Here is a 16,141-nt window from a genome sequence, read left to right on the forward strand (position 1 = left end):
GAATTCAAATTTAATTCACGCTAATGCTAAATCACTCGTTAGCTAATGTACAGCGGAGCTGTACCCATTTTTTTAAACTTTTTTATTGATATAATTAACCAAAACTATTGTAAACTGTGACTTAGATTTATGTAAAATATAGAAATAAGAATAATAATTATCTATAGTAATAACATTAAATGTGTACAATATTATTTCACAGGTATTGGGGACCGAAGCCATAGATGTTACTGAAGTATTCATTCGGCTGCAAAGGCGACAAGTGGTGTACAACATCGCCATACTGATATTTATTACAGTGCTTTTGATATTTTTCGTACGAGGTAACCTTAAAATAACATAAAAATATATAATTATGCTGAACTGATTTTATTGAGGTTTTAAATATTTTTTTAGTTCACTCGTTACTTAACATTTATAGGAACAGAGAATTATAAATTACATGCATCAAATGTAGGATAAATATATTCAGAAAAATGTGCTAATTATGTAATTACGTAATAATTAAAAACAAAAAATTTAATCGTGAAAACAACCCACTCCAAACAATAACATAAATTCTAATCAGGTATTCGAAAAATTAGGTATAAAAGTATTTATAGTTAGCTTAGTTTAGATTCAGGTTTTTCATAATTTCACAGTTATTTTTTTTTTTTTTACGAGCAAAGCTGGATTTTACAGATAATATAATATATAAATATTTATTCGGACCACTTACTATAATTTACTAAATGTACTATCGATGTTGGACACAATTAATACAGTCCTGTCTTGGCAAAAGCCGGATTACCTACAACGATGTTACTTGAGCGGGTACAGCGGACACTTTTCGTTTTTCCGGTTCCGGCTTTTGCCCGCGACTTGAATAACATAACATATCATTACAGTGTAGGTACGTCCTAATGATTTTCGTGTTTCCATAGTGGGGTTGCCCAGCAGTGGTGGTGGTCAAATGTCCGTAAGCAAAACGGCGTCGACTATAATGCGGAACTCAAACGCCGCGGCCTCCGCAGTAGACTACATCAATGGCAGCAGTTCGCCATTCAAGACCATTTCCGTTGACGCTGACCTTTCGTCGGTGCACGCTGCCACCACCGACCCGTCGTCAAACATGACAGGTGAAAAATAGTATAAAATCTGTTTCACAAAATTATTATATTTACATATATCTACCACAGTCACGTATATTGTACACCACAGTGTAAAGTATAATAAACATAGCAAGGTCAGCTATCCTCCTACGCAATATGCGCATTCCCGGTTTCCCGCCGTCTAAAATTATTTTCCACCACTTTAGAACCCGAAATCACTTTAATGACAATTCGTCGTTTCTGTTTTCTATGATCCTGAACGTTAAAAATCATTCATATTCTATGTAAACATATTTTAGTTTATTTATTTTTATTTTTATTTATTCTTCAAAAAGATAATGGTCCCTCACTGAACATGTTCGTGTGGGGACCCATGAGTTCACAGTTTAAATAAATCCAATAATTAATAAATATAAAATTAAAAGATTGCAATTTGCAATAAATATTTTCACATAATTAAAATATCAGTATAGATTAGTACATATCTTTTCTTTGTTTATATAATATAATATTATAATGTAGTATTGTATAAACATTTGTCTGATAACGCACTAACACAGCTCAATTTATTAATATAATAGTATCGCACCATAAGTTGAACGTCATCGTCGATAATATCGAATTGACATTTTTCATTTTTAATAACCCAACGAGACGAGCTTTTCCGTGAATTATTATAACTACTGTGTAATATATATGTATTTATTAAGTGCACTACAACACTATACCTACTTGTGTATGTGTAAATATAATTTACAAACGTTATGCTTCCTAGTTCCGAGGTTTCCACATGGATATCGGTGATATAGGGGGCACGATGTCAACAATAATCATTTTTACTTTACGTGTTATTTATTTTCAGCATCGATTCCGAAAAAAAATTACGTTCCCATCATCCTGCCGAATCCGCCGGCGGTTGATGATATGTACGACGTTGCCATTTTCAATCCTATGTATCCCATCGTCAGTTATCCAAAAAGTAATTAAACTAAAAAAAAAATATAATATGTCTCGTGCACAAATGCACACTGTATAGTGTATATATACACAGTATAATGTAGTTGTATAATAACAAGATATTTTATATTCACTCGGATGTGCATGCAATTTTGTAATTGAAAATATAATATATATATACATATATTATAATTATTTACGTTTGCGAGTTTGGTTTGGATTTTTCGGATTTGTATCATATCATACACATATTATTATACACGCAGTCGCCGGGTATATGGTGGCAAGGCAATGTTGTATCAAAGTTTCCGTTTTCATTATATCACAGATTCGTATAATACCTTTTGGGATTTAATACGCCGATCGATTGAAAACCACCGGTCGGGTATTATAATAATATGGTATGTAGATAAAATAAAATCAAACAAACCGCTGTGTAATGTACGTTTATGTACAATATATCAATATGGTGGGTATGTATATAAGCAACATAATCACAAAAAAATATGTTCGCGAAAACCGTAAGGCAACGTCCCTGTCGAACAATAATTTTATTTATTAACGAATCGTAAACGTTGTTGCAATAATAATGATATTCTCTCGGCACAATTAATTTCGCATAACATCGGTTGAACAATAGTTTCGTTAGGTCATAAGAGGGCAAACGTCGAACACAAAAGATTTGTTTTCGATAAATTCCGTAACGCCAGTCGCGCGTTCCGGTATTGTATAAATATAAATTATATTCGTGATAATAAATAATGCATAAAATGTTGTAATTATAAATTATGATATTGAATATTATTTTCTGTTTCTAATTTAACTATGATCTCGTGCACTGCAAAAGATTCAACGACCTAACATCGAAAAGTATTTTTTTCGTATCTACATTTTACATAACAAATAAATTATCAGGTGCCTGCTACTTAAAAATAATAATCTTACGTGCCGATGAAATTAGTCCGTAATAATAACGATTATAATGTCATTAGCATTAGAAACTTAGGGTTTTCACACTTCGGTATGGTATATAATATATTATTATTATAATATAATTATAATTTATATCATACAGAATGATTCGCCAAACATGTCCTTCCTTTTCTAATTGAGTAACATAGTTATTCAAAATCTGATTGTTAGAATTTTTAAGTACCTATGTCCTATACCTACAAAGAATATATTTTTAAATGTTTGAGATTTTTTTGTACTACTTAAGGAGTGTCCCATAGAAATACAAACTTCTGTTTTTTTAAATGAGAACATCTGTTTTAAACAGTTAATTATTTTAAAAAAATCGGTAAATTTGTGTAGAAAAAGAATAGTTTTTAAGTTATTTAACTTTTTGTACTAAGGATAATAGAATCACAATAATAAGTTTGAAATATATTTTAATTTATTAATTTATATTAATTTATCAGTATATTTTATAATTTATAAGAATGGTTCAACTAGAACACGACTAATTTATATTTTTGTAAAACCAGTTTTAGGATTTTTATCCTTATAAGTATAAACATTTTAATTAATGAAAATCTACTAGTTTAAATTTCGAATTAGGTATATCAAAATTATTAAAATATGATTTACTAAATAATTTACAGTGAAGAAAAATGGTTTACACTTGAAAACCGATTTGTACTGCCATAAGATATTCCATAAGTAGTAAAACAAATATTAATGAAAACGTGGTCTTTAAAATCTTATACTTAAAAAAAAAATTAAAAAAATTGAATTTGAATAAATTAATTATTAAATAAAAAAATGGGGAAGGCAATATATTAATTTATTGATGAATCTCCATATACACTATAAGGCGTCGGTATAAAATAAAACAATTAGCAGAAAATAATATGCTCTGTATAATAGTTATTCATAAAACGATATTATACGAATGTAAACGATTTCGAAAAATCCAAACTCAACTTTTGTTTTCCTTTATTTTAGTAAAATAATATAGGTACCTATATTAAATTGTAGTTGTTTATTTAAATAATATATTTAAACGCAAACTTATTGTCATGACTCGTGATAATATTAGTATTGTCCGTGTGCAGCGTGTTTCAGTCTTTAAAAACATTGTCGTCATAATATCGCTGCCACTAAAATATAATTTACGATCTACTATTATGACCCATTACCTATAATATCATAATATTCACTAAAAAAAAATACAACGTCACGTGCCAAACTGTAAAAAACCCAACTGTATGGTAATACTTTTATTCAGTAGGTACTTGTATCCAAGACTGAGGCTAATTTTAATGAGTTAAAAATTAGTTAATTATAATCAAGTTACTGGACGGGTTACATTTCTTTCATATTATTTATAACATTTTAATATTTAACCCTCGTGAAAATTTTAATAAAGTTTTTAGTGCAAAACACAGTTATTTTTCGTTTAGTACATTTTTTTATTTCACAGAATTAGAAATAAATTATATTATAATACAATTAATGTTTTAAATTTTGTTATTATAATATACAAAAAAAAAAAAAATATATTATGTATATTATTTACCTTCCTTTTCGTAAAAAATATATCAATTACGTATAGCAGATTTTAATTAAGTCTTATTCCACTTGTCAATAAATATAAGTAAATAAAGAATAATTAAATACCGATTAATAGCTATAATTAATAACAGCTTTTCTTGCCAATTCTGTGTACCGACGGTAAATGTTTAAAAATACGCTGTACACGGTTTTACATTATATACTGTCATATTATGTTATCATTATGATTATTATGATATAATAGTAATTTAAATATATTATGTTATGTAGAATAATGAATTGTTCACACACACGTTGTATTTTATTTTTGTCACTAATGCACAATTTTACTGCACAGGCACTTGCCTACCGTCTTTTTGTCAAAACGTCACATCCACCTTACCACAGTACCTGTACACTATACCTTACAAGACAGAATACGTAATTATTATTACAAGTTATTGATATCAGATACCACTCGAAAGAGAACATATAAATAATATTGTGTGTGTGTGTGTGTGTGTGTGTGTGTGTGTGTGTGTGTGTGTGTCGTATGTGTATGCAATGTAATCAATGGCGGTGAAACCATAACAAACAGCTATCAGTTTTGGTCGTAATTCAATGAATCTTTGTATACAATTTTCAAAAGTATAAGACATGTATCAAATTGTTAACGATTTCATTGAAACACTGTCTGCTTTATGACGACTTACATTCAGTATCTATTATAGTTAGTTCGTATATTAGCTTCCAGTTTAAAACTGGTATATAAAAGTTATCGTCGTTTCAATTGTGGTTCCGGACCCCGTTGGAAATAATATAATAATATTCTTAGACCGACACCGGTTAATTTATGTATATTTAAATATTATATAATGTTCTCTTTCGATTCTAGTTACGATTGGATTGTACTTTGATGTTAAAATAAATATACACTAATTAACTAAACTTACTTCTATGGTGTAAAAAGGATCCCAGAGAGTTGATAGCACTGGAGTCTGTTGTAAATGTCCGTTGCTACGAGTTGACAGCACTGTACTTTTGTGCGCTTCTAGCGTCCAAAGGCTGTGGAGACCGCAAATTGAAGCCTTGTCAGTCGCTTTGTAAAGGTAAACAAATGTATATAGTATATACTAACAATTACCATACCTACTGTGGTTCCTTTGTACAGACAAAACTTATCATCTAAATCGATTTTCTGATTAAAAAAAACGATAATAATAATTTTTCAGGTTATTTTTTTTTATTCTTTTAATAACAAACCATATTAATTATATTAAATTTTAACTGTTTATGTTTTTTAAAATCAAAATAATTCCTTCATTAAATATAAAGCCCATTTTTATTTTAAAAAGTCGATGAATTTTTGGCCAAGCGTGAAATGAGCTGAATACTATAATAGGTACTCATTTCAGTTTTAGATACTCCCCAAAATATTGGTATTATAAATAAGAAAAAATTAGGTATGATTCAATATTTTAAATAAAATGTTTGCTTCAAAATTTAAAAACGAAGAAAGTATTAATCAAGTCACATTTATTAAAAAAAAAAAAAAAATTAAATGAACAATAAATAATAAGAAAAAGTTTAGAAGTGTATCGCAAAAATGTATAGCATTTAAACACCCTAGATAGGAACTAAAAATAATCGATCACAATAAGTACATTTAAAAAATCGCCACGTCTTTTTTTAAATTATAGCATAATTGTCTATACGTTTCCCGAGTTTTTACCATAAACTGTAACGGAAAGCTGAAAATTTTGTACAACAATATTAGCCACGAATATATTATTAATTGTCCAATTTTCAAACCACAGAGACAATTCGGAGCTGTGGTTTCTTTTTTGACATATTCGAAGCGTACCACGAACACCGGGACTGTACGCAGTTCCCAAACGACAGCAACAACCCGAACACGTTTTGCATCGGACACCGGGAAGTACTCAACGTCAGAAAAATGAAGCTCAGAGGACGTGAGTAACAAAACGTTTACTGTATTAATAATTTTACTATATTATATTAATATATTATATATTATTATTACTATACCTATGACATGCAGATTTACGCGAATGTTTTCTAACGCGAGTTAGGGTAAAGGTTATAATATAAGATTTATGATACACGAATGCTCTGCAGAGAAGCTAGAATACTGTCTACAAGTGTAACTAATGTTGAAGGGTTAAAAGTCCATTATTCTAGTTTTTTCTGTTTAAAAAAAAAATGGATTCTGATTTCGATATTAAGAAGACGTCATAAATTACAATTTAATAGTGCTCATAATTCATTTAAAAATTAAATTATTGTAACAAACCAACGAGAAAATGCTGATAATAATATATTTTGATACTAGATTACTCTAATATCTATGCTAAAAACAAAAACTGAAACTGCTGAATCTAAATATTGGTATGTTATTTGTTAGTAAGAGACAACACATATAAATATGACCTCTATTAATTTTTAAGACTACGAAAAAAAACAATTCCAATATAATTTTTAATGAATGCCAATAAAATCCATACATTTTAAACGTACATATAATATTATATGAAAGAAGAGTGATAAAAATCAAAATATAAAGCTATACTAATAATGTATACTAATACTTTTTATATTGTAGTTTATGAAAAAAAAAAAATGTCTAAGTACTAATTAATGTTTGCTTACTATTTTTTTCCAATAATTATCAAGATAACTAAATTATCTGGCTGTTAATTTATAAATTATCTTAAACTACCTAAACTAACTAGTTTGATGATGAAAGTAATTTTGTTGATTATTTTTAGACTTACAATTTTCAATATAATATCATATGATATGTAAGCGCGTACATAAAACAATTAGTATTATGTCGATAAATGTGTAGGAAAAAACGATAATTATCTCACTTGATTTTCAATAAAGGTATGATATTATTTACTATACAGTGTACTTAAACCATTAATCTGACAAAATACACCACGACGAATTGGAACGTTTAGGAATTAATTATAGGTACCTGTGCAACTACTACTGTGGTGTTGTATAAATAATTATGGAAACGGTAAGTTAACAATTCATTATATTGAAATTCGGATCTCCTCCGTTAAGGAATAGTTTTCCTACTTTAATTAATGTCGTACGAACCATTAATGTCGTAAGGCCATTTCACGCGGAAGTCCTTTCCTTCACCCGAACTTCCGAATCGGTACAAAATGAAGTGTAAACGCCACTCGCTTGCTGGCGAGGAGTGAGGGCTGTGTCGTTATCGAAATATAAGACAATACGTGCAAGATAAATTAGTTTAATATTATAATAATGTCAGCCCCATGTGTAATGCTAGAACTAAAATAATTTATGATAGCAGAAATATTTAATTATGAATTATTGTTTATAATCGATTAAAAACGTTCGTAATTTCTTCTTGCAGCAAAACTATTAAAATACCTACATATTCTTGAAAACATTTTGATTTTTTTGTATTAAATATTTTTTTTAATGAAAAACAAACAGCTCACTTTACTTTAATTGTAAATTTTATAGTAAAAATATTTTTACTCGACAATTTTAATCGTTCTTATTGTTATAAAAACAAACAATTCGTCCATTTATTTAATGGATTTTATGCTGCAAAATGTTTCTGTTCTCGCCGAGCGCTTTTGCTGCTCTGTAAGTTTAATTCCATCTGTTGTGTTCTCTTAATGTCCGTTTTGATATATTGAGAGGGAAATCAACATCCGTCGATTTCTATTATTTTTCTAAACCTGAAAAACAATATAATTATGCCACAAACACGTATTTTGAACGTTACATTTCAACACCAAGTAGGTAACTTATATACCTACAGCGTATACGAAATAAATTGCAAACGTCTGATCGAATTCTTAGGTTTTAAATTGAATGCGGTTACTAATTTTAAACATAATTATTCATTAGGTGAGAAGTTTGCAACTTATTTAACTATTTAACATGATTATCGGGATGTTTGTGTGTTTGAGATTTTTTATTCAAATACTTCATTATGATGGCGATTTTGTTAAAATAAAAATGAATTTAATTGGATAAAAAACAATGTAATTATAAAATAAAAAAGTGTAAAATATTTAAAAAAAAAAAACAATGTTGATTTGCCTACACTATGGGTGGAAAATTTCCAGGAATATAATCCGAACATATAGAAATTCACAGGAATCATACTGTGGAAACTGATAAACAAATTACAATTTACACATCGTAAGGTTCAATAATGGTTTATTTTATTTAAATATTCTAGTTATTTGCTAAATTTCAATTTAAAAAAGCACATATACCCACTGTTTAAAAATATAACAACTAAAAATTAGTTTTCGATCGGGATATAACATATTATAATGTACCTGCAGTGGTAAAATCGATGGGTTCTATTAAATTTATCCGGTTTTTATTACACTTGATATAAAAAAAATAAAATAAATGAACAATTATTATCGTAGGTACTAAATAACAATTTAATCCAATAAAACTTTTAAAACCGTTAATAATAATTCAATTTAAATACATGAAGTTTATAAAATAAATCAACCTTTTTTTTGTTTCTTTATTATTTTAAACACACAAAATTTCACTGTTAAAAAAAAATTGACTAAACCGGACGATACCACAAAAAGTTATTTAAATTATTAAATATATGTAATGCAATACGAATTTATAATAATGATTTATATTTCATAGAAATATATGGAAATTCTGATCTAGTTTTTCCAGACATCAGAGCGTCTAGACACTAGAGATTATACTCTAGTCCATATTTTATCCACACCTAAAATATACTAAACATCATCTATGGCAACTAGCAAATAGATAAAATACTTGAAACTATATGACTGAAAAATATATACTATAGTTATATATAACGTGAATAATTGCTTGATATTATCCTGATTTTACAAAAAGTAATAAGTGTAATAATCAACAAAACATTTACATATAATTATTTTTAAATTTTCCTTATTTCTCTCAAAATCTAAAAGCTATTTAAAAATATTTAATTAGTATTTGAGTAGATAGTATAAATAGTCATAATATACGTTCTTATGTAAAAAAATATATACATCAATTCAATTGAGGAACATGACTGTTTATAATAAAAAAAAAAAGAATTACATACTGAAAAATAATTTACATTTTTAATAGTTTTTGGTTCCAGGAAGTCCCAAGTACGAGAATATGTTTTTTTTTTTTCATTCCCGGGAGTTTTCTGTACAAACGACAGTTGTAGTTATGGTTATTATTAAATAAAAAGTTGTTAATAATGCTAGATTAAAAGCACTTATGTTTTCATTATGTCACAAAAATAAATATTATTTTAAAATCTATTTGTTATTTAGCTTTTTATAAAGATTTTTCACTTACAAAATTACCGATTTTGATTTATGTTACTATTATATTTAAAGTTGATGAAAGTTTTAAAACTCTATATTTTGTTATACAAATAAATTAAGTTCTAAACTATATTATAATAATGCCTTAATCGTCAAAATATAAATTATTACAATACAAATATATAATCAATTGATTTAACTTTTTACTTTTGAAATTATTTCTTATTTTAATAATATAATTCGTATCTATTACATATTTATGTGTAAAATACAAGTTATAATGAACCTAACATTTTATATTCAAGTATAGTATAAAATGCTGATGAAATTATGGTAATTTTGATAAAACAAATTTAACGATAATCTATTGTTAATTTTACAAGTACACTTTCGAGGTAATCTAAATTAATATATACTTCGTTAAGATGCTATAAATATTCATTTTAAACGAGATCAACGCTTTAACTTATAAATATAAATATTATATAATTACCTATTGTGATTATGTTATGGCCATGTGGGTCATCAATTTTGTGATGGACATAGATTTATTATTTGTTGCCGGTTATTTGACATTTTGCCCCTGACTAATAAAATCTGAAATTTGACTCAACTAAATATAATTAATGTTAATCGATGCAGATTTGAGTACTTGTTGATAATACATTACTTAAAACATTATAGTGAAGCAATGTGTCGTATATTTTCCAGAGAAATGTATTCATTTATTTAATATTAATCTTTATCGTACTTAAATAAAAAATAACACGGTTAGAACAAATAACATACGTTGAAATTAAAATGTGTATAGTTTATTTAATGTGCATTATGCTTGATGTTAGACTTATATCATTTAGACTTAAATGGTATTATACTTTTAATAATGTGAAGTATATAATGTTTTGTTGTGCAGTATACACTGAAACATTTTGTTTTAAGTGAATACTTTACGAATATCATTCGACGCACCCAAAACACATTTTCATTTAACTATTTAAATACGTTTACCAAATTAATTTTCATTATGCATAGTTTATATTGTGTAAACAAAACGAACAACTAGTTATATAATAATATTATGCTTCTTATAGCACGATGTTAACAAAACGTTTGCATCGTTGAATGTATTATTATAATTTATAGAAAATTCACTTTGATTTTTATGGATATTTCTCACTTAATTTCAGGTTAGCTTAACTTTTACATGCAAACATTTTTAAGTATAAAATCAAAGATTATTAGATTATTTACTAAAAATGATTGTTGATTATGTTTTGCTTATTAAATGAATGTTATCTATAGAAATATATTATGTTATGTTTTCAGTGTGTCATGAAGGTTTTAGGTGTGACAAAAAAAGATGTATTCCAATGGATTGGAAGTGTGATGGACATTTTGACTGTGAAGATCACACCGACGAATTGAAGTGTTCACAATGCCCAGGTATGTAACTTTAAACGGATTTTTAAAAATGTATTAACTATCATGAAACCTATAAATATCGGGCATCCAGTTCTTCGTTATTTCCTAAGTATAGAAAATACATATTATTGACAATTTAATTAGGTAATAAACATAATTATAATATATCTATGATTTTTTTTTATGGTATAAAAAGTATGATTGTAGCCTTGTAAACAAAAATAATAATAATAATAATAATAATAATAACTAATAAGCTTTAAAAAGAAATGTATACTTGCTATATTATATTTAACCCAACCTATATTTTTCAGATTCATAAATAATTAATATATTAAAAATTCAAAATTTCAAAGCTAATTATGTAGGATAAATACTTATAATCATATTTCAAGCAATTCTGTTTAAAGAGTATGGTCTAAATAACAATAAATTAACCATTTATTAATGGGTTATTAAAATAATTTGACATTAATTTAATTTAAAGTTTATTTATTTTTGATCGACCTTGTTTTGATCTCAGTTTGAAAAGTTTCTATACTTGGATTATAATCTGAACTAAAATTTTAAGAAAATTGTATTAATCGTAAAAATAAATTTTAATTTTAAGTGAACAATATGTATCACTAGAGGTAATAATTTATTAATAGCGATCACTCTTGGAATAGTTGAAAATTAGCACTACAGATAATATGTGTACAATAATTAATATTGTATCACCAATGCAGAGTTTGTGCTAATGTGCAGTTGTGCATAAAATGTGCAATTTTTTATTGAAATGTGCCGTTTTCATTTAAATGTTGTGCAATTCTTAACTATTTCAGACTAATTTGTCAAAAAAAATGTTTTTTTCATGAATAAAAAAATACAAAAAAAATAATTTAGATTACTTATTTAATTACTTTTTATAAAAAATATTAATAAAAAAAAATTTGTATACATTTATTCAAACACTTAATTAGACAGCAAATATAGGTAGATACACGCATAAATAGCATACATTATACAGTTCAATAGCTGCAGGTATATGCGCTGCAGATACTCGTAAAACAATCTTAGTGGAAAGAAAACTTATTAAATATGTAAAGTTTTCTGGCTATAATGAAATAGTGGTGAGATTTTGTTTTGGCGAGAGAAAAAAAGAATCAATATATTAATCCGATGAAAAAGTTTTTCGCGCACAAATCGCAAACACCGGTGACCGAGACGATGAAATTATACCATACCCTACGAAAGTCTATATATATATATACTATATATAGGTATACTATATCAATAGCTATAGCCATTTGAACTAAGTCGTTTTATACGCACATAAATATACAGATATATATAATATGGTCGTAACCGTGGTTATACGACCGGCGCGTGTCTTGGACAGTGGCAGAGTTGTGTGCTTAGCTCGACGTACGATTTTTCCCGTGCCAAATGTTCCGGCAAATGTCCCGATGTACACCAAACACGATGGACGACGGTCGTATGCACACGGTAGTTAGCCACGGTCAGCCGACGTTTTATACCACCGACTTTTGTGCGATCGACCATATTATAGCATACATAATAATAATAATAATAATAAAAATAATAATGATGTATCAGTAAGTCAAAGTTATTGTCGAATCTATCGACTGCGATCAGACATTTTAATATAATATCATAGTTACCGTATTTGCGTTACCGTATACCTTATGCGATAGCCGTGTAATATTTCTGTTGTATAATTTATACTATACGGTTTATAGTCTACGAAACACAAAACTTCACTTTAAACAAATGTTATAAATTTTTTTAAGAACGTATTGAACAGACTATAGGTACTTTTACAATAAATAGTTGTCCAAAGTTTCATTATTATTACGGTATCGTTAAAAGGCCTTCAAATTATTCCGTAGTCGGAAGAGATATCACACTTCTAACCGAACCCAATGAGGTTTGTTCAATAATATAACTTACAAAATGATCATACATTATTATTATATACTATGCGATTTCACGCGTGTTATTATTATAATAATAATTATTAATAATAATGGTATATAGTCGGGTGGGTTTTTGATGAGTCCTGTTGAATCCTTTGTATCAATGTGCAATAAACATTTTAATTAAACCCTTTATCCACCCGTTCTCTACACGTCACGGCTGAATCTGATTGTGCGATAGATTGTGTATTATACATAATACACGGTCCTGCAGAGGCGAAAAAACAGCGAGAAACGAATATTAGGCTAATATTATTAGCTACGGTTGATTGATGAGAGATGAGACACGACAGAATATGATGATATTTATTATGTATGATTTATATTATATTATTTATCACATGATGTTTGCGTCAATAAAACTCACTCGTAGGTATTATTGAAAATTACGACTGTCCGGAAAATATATCATCGAAGTTTCTCCGTTACACGTGTATGTCTACCATACATTGTGCGTGCCCAATATTGTTATATATTCATATTAATCATTACGTTACGAATAATATACTTATATTAATACGTAATATTACGATTTCTGTGGTTGTATTATCATGCCAGTCGTTTAAACACTGTAGCCCGTAGGTATACTATACCTAATACGCGTAGAATACGTGTTTTAGACGAGTGTGTGGTAATAATTGACTTAGGTAGATACTCGTTAGTTATTACCTAAATAATTGTGTAATGTCGATTTGCATTCCAAAAACAAGTAAAATAGTATAATACTAAAGCCCGCAATAACATTCCGTGGTATGAGAGTATTTCGATTTAGCCACGCGCGTTTTGGAGTACAATAATAATAATAATTACTGTTGTAATAGAAAGCCAATAACATTGCATTACGTTATTACTTATTATGTTCAAAAGAATGAACATTAACTTTATTTTTTTTTTATATTTTACAATTAGTATTCAAATTGTTTTGTACTGAATTAATTATAGAAGAATTATAACTAGCTTTTTATATTACATATTTTAAAATGCTTAACTCGGAATAATTCATACCAACGTAGTATATAAAATATTATAAGTAAAAGTGGCAAGACATGTCAGCAATTAAATATATATTATAATATCATAGTACTTATCTGAAAAAAATTAACTACATTTTACTTTTATACTGGTTGTAACTTGTAGACTTGTAGTTAATTTCATAATATAATGTTTTACAAAACAGTTGTTATAGATAATATTATTTTATATTTTCATTTTTGTAGTATACATTGCTACTCTAGTCATTTTAGTAATCTATCCAATAAAAAAAAACTTTGTTACAGTCATCGACATTTAAACTTTTGATCAATCAGAGTGATGTTAGCTATTGGTTTTAAGATGATTTGGACTTTATTTGTTTCGAAGAACACTATCTTGAGTATGTACGTTGAAAGTTTTTTTAAACTTTAATAATAAATCCTTATCTTAAGAGTTCATATTTTCAAATTCTATTAAATTGTCGAGAAAATTGCTGGTAACAGGGTAAAAACAATATAAAACTTCCGGGGAATTTGCTTATAAATTCGTTAACATTTCAAGATTGAAAACGATTTTTATTTGAGTATTATTGATACAAAACTTTCATGTGAAGTTTTACATTTGATTGCAAATTCACCGCCCAATAAAATGTAATTTTAAAAAAAAAACTGCAACAGATTTCTTTAATTTTACTAAACGTGACGAATGAAATTTGGTAGTAATGTCGACTGTATATTTATTTTTTATTTGAATTTTGAATGTAAATCAATGACCAATAAAATGTCATGTTTAAATCATTGATTGAAACTTAATCTAGAGTATATTTATTATAATATTTGTACAATTTATACTGCTCTTTATATACTAAACATAACTAAAAGTTGAAACATGTAGTATTATCTATAAACTATGTTCATAAGGTATTGGGTCACATATGAAGTATTCATTGACTCAATAATAAAACAAAACTAAAAATATTTGAATCATTTGAAAGAAAAATTATTGTAATATTTCATATTTATAGTTAATAGTTATTAATGTTAAATTAATTAACGTTCAATTTTGTTATAATAATAATAATAATATTATTATTTATAAGTACCCGTGTAAATTAGTTCATGTTAAATATTTAAATACTGATAAATATATAAATTACTTAAATAAAAAAAGAAGTTAAAGATAAATCTCAAATATTTTCAAAACGTTTAACATTTTATATTAACCCTAAAAATAATCAATGCTTATAAAAATATATGCTAACTCCAAAAATAGTTAATTCAAGAATAAAAATAAGATAATTATGCATTTTTAAAATTAAATATCTACCACAATATTATGACCAATTTAAAAGTATTTTTAACAATTTGATGTTGTAATGAACCCATAACAATTATTATAGTATAGTTTTCTCGAAAAAGAATTAATTAAAGTGGTCCCAGAAAACCAGAACAATTAGTATTTTCCTTTTTCCCATTTTAATTGACTTATTATACAATATTGTCAATATTGATGTGTAACAAATTATAACAGCAGCTGTTAATGCAGTGATGAGTGAATAGCTTGGTGATATGCCAATATGTATATATAATAATAATTACTGAGAACATATTATAATTAATATAATGTATAGTTATAGCGCCCAATGTCTGTACTTACTATTATAACGACTAACCTAACTGTTTATAAATACTTTTATATTATTGTCCATACTATAGTTTCGGATTTGAGCTGAGTGAGTGGCGTTTCTTGATTTTGAAGTCATTTGAATACAAAGTGTTAATAAATAATATTGAATTGTTTCTACATACGTAGGTAATATACTTATAATAGGTATACATATTATGCGAGTTTTTCATAAACGTCCGTAACGATTAATGCCGAA

General features: G+C 27.0%; 1 protein-coding gene across 1 annotated transcript in view; it reads left to right on the forward strand.

The window, feature by feature from the left end:
- The window catches only part of LOC132929580 (atrial natriuretic peptide-converting enzyme-like), a 91,511-nt gene that overhangs the window by 50,917 nt on the left and 24,453 nt on the right, over window positions 1-16,141 (forward strand). Inside the window, 7 exon segments of the mRNA XM_060995030.1 lie at window positions 203-323; window positions 924-1,118; window positions 1,954-2,070; window positions 4,903-4,985; window positions 5,515-5,653; window positions 6,362-6,517; window positions 11,213-11,329. Coding sequence (XP_060851013.1) covers window positions 203-323; window positions 924-1,118; window positions 1,954-2,070; window positions 4,903-4,985; window positions 5,515-5,653; window positions 6,362-6,517; window positions 11,213-11,329 — 928 coding nt within the window.

The sequence above is a fragment of the Rhopalosiphum padi genome, chromosome 4, assembly GCF_020882245.1.
Source record: "Rhopalosiphum padi isolate XX-2018 chromosome 4, ASM2088224v1, whole genome shotgun sequence".
Taxonomy (NCBI): Eukaryota; Metazoa; Arthropoda; class Insecta; order Hemiptera; family Aphididae; genus Rhopalosiphum; species Rhopalosiphum padi.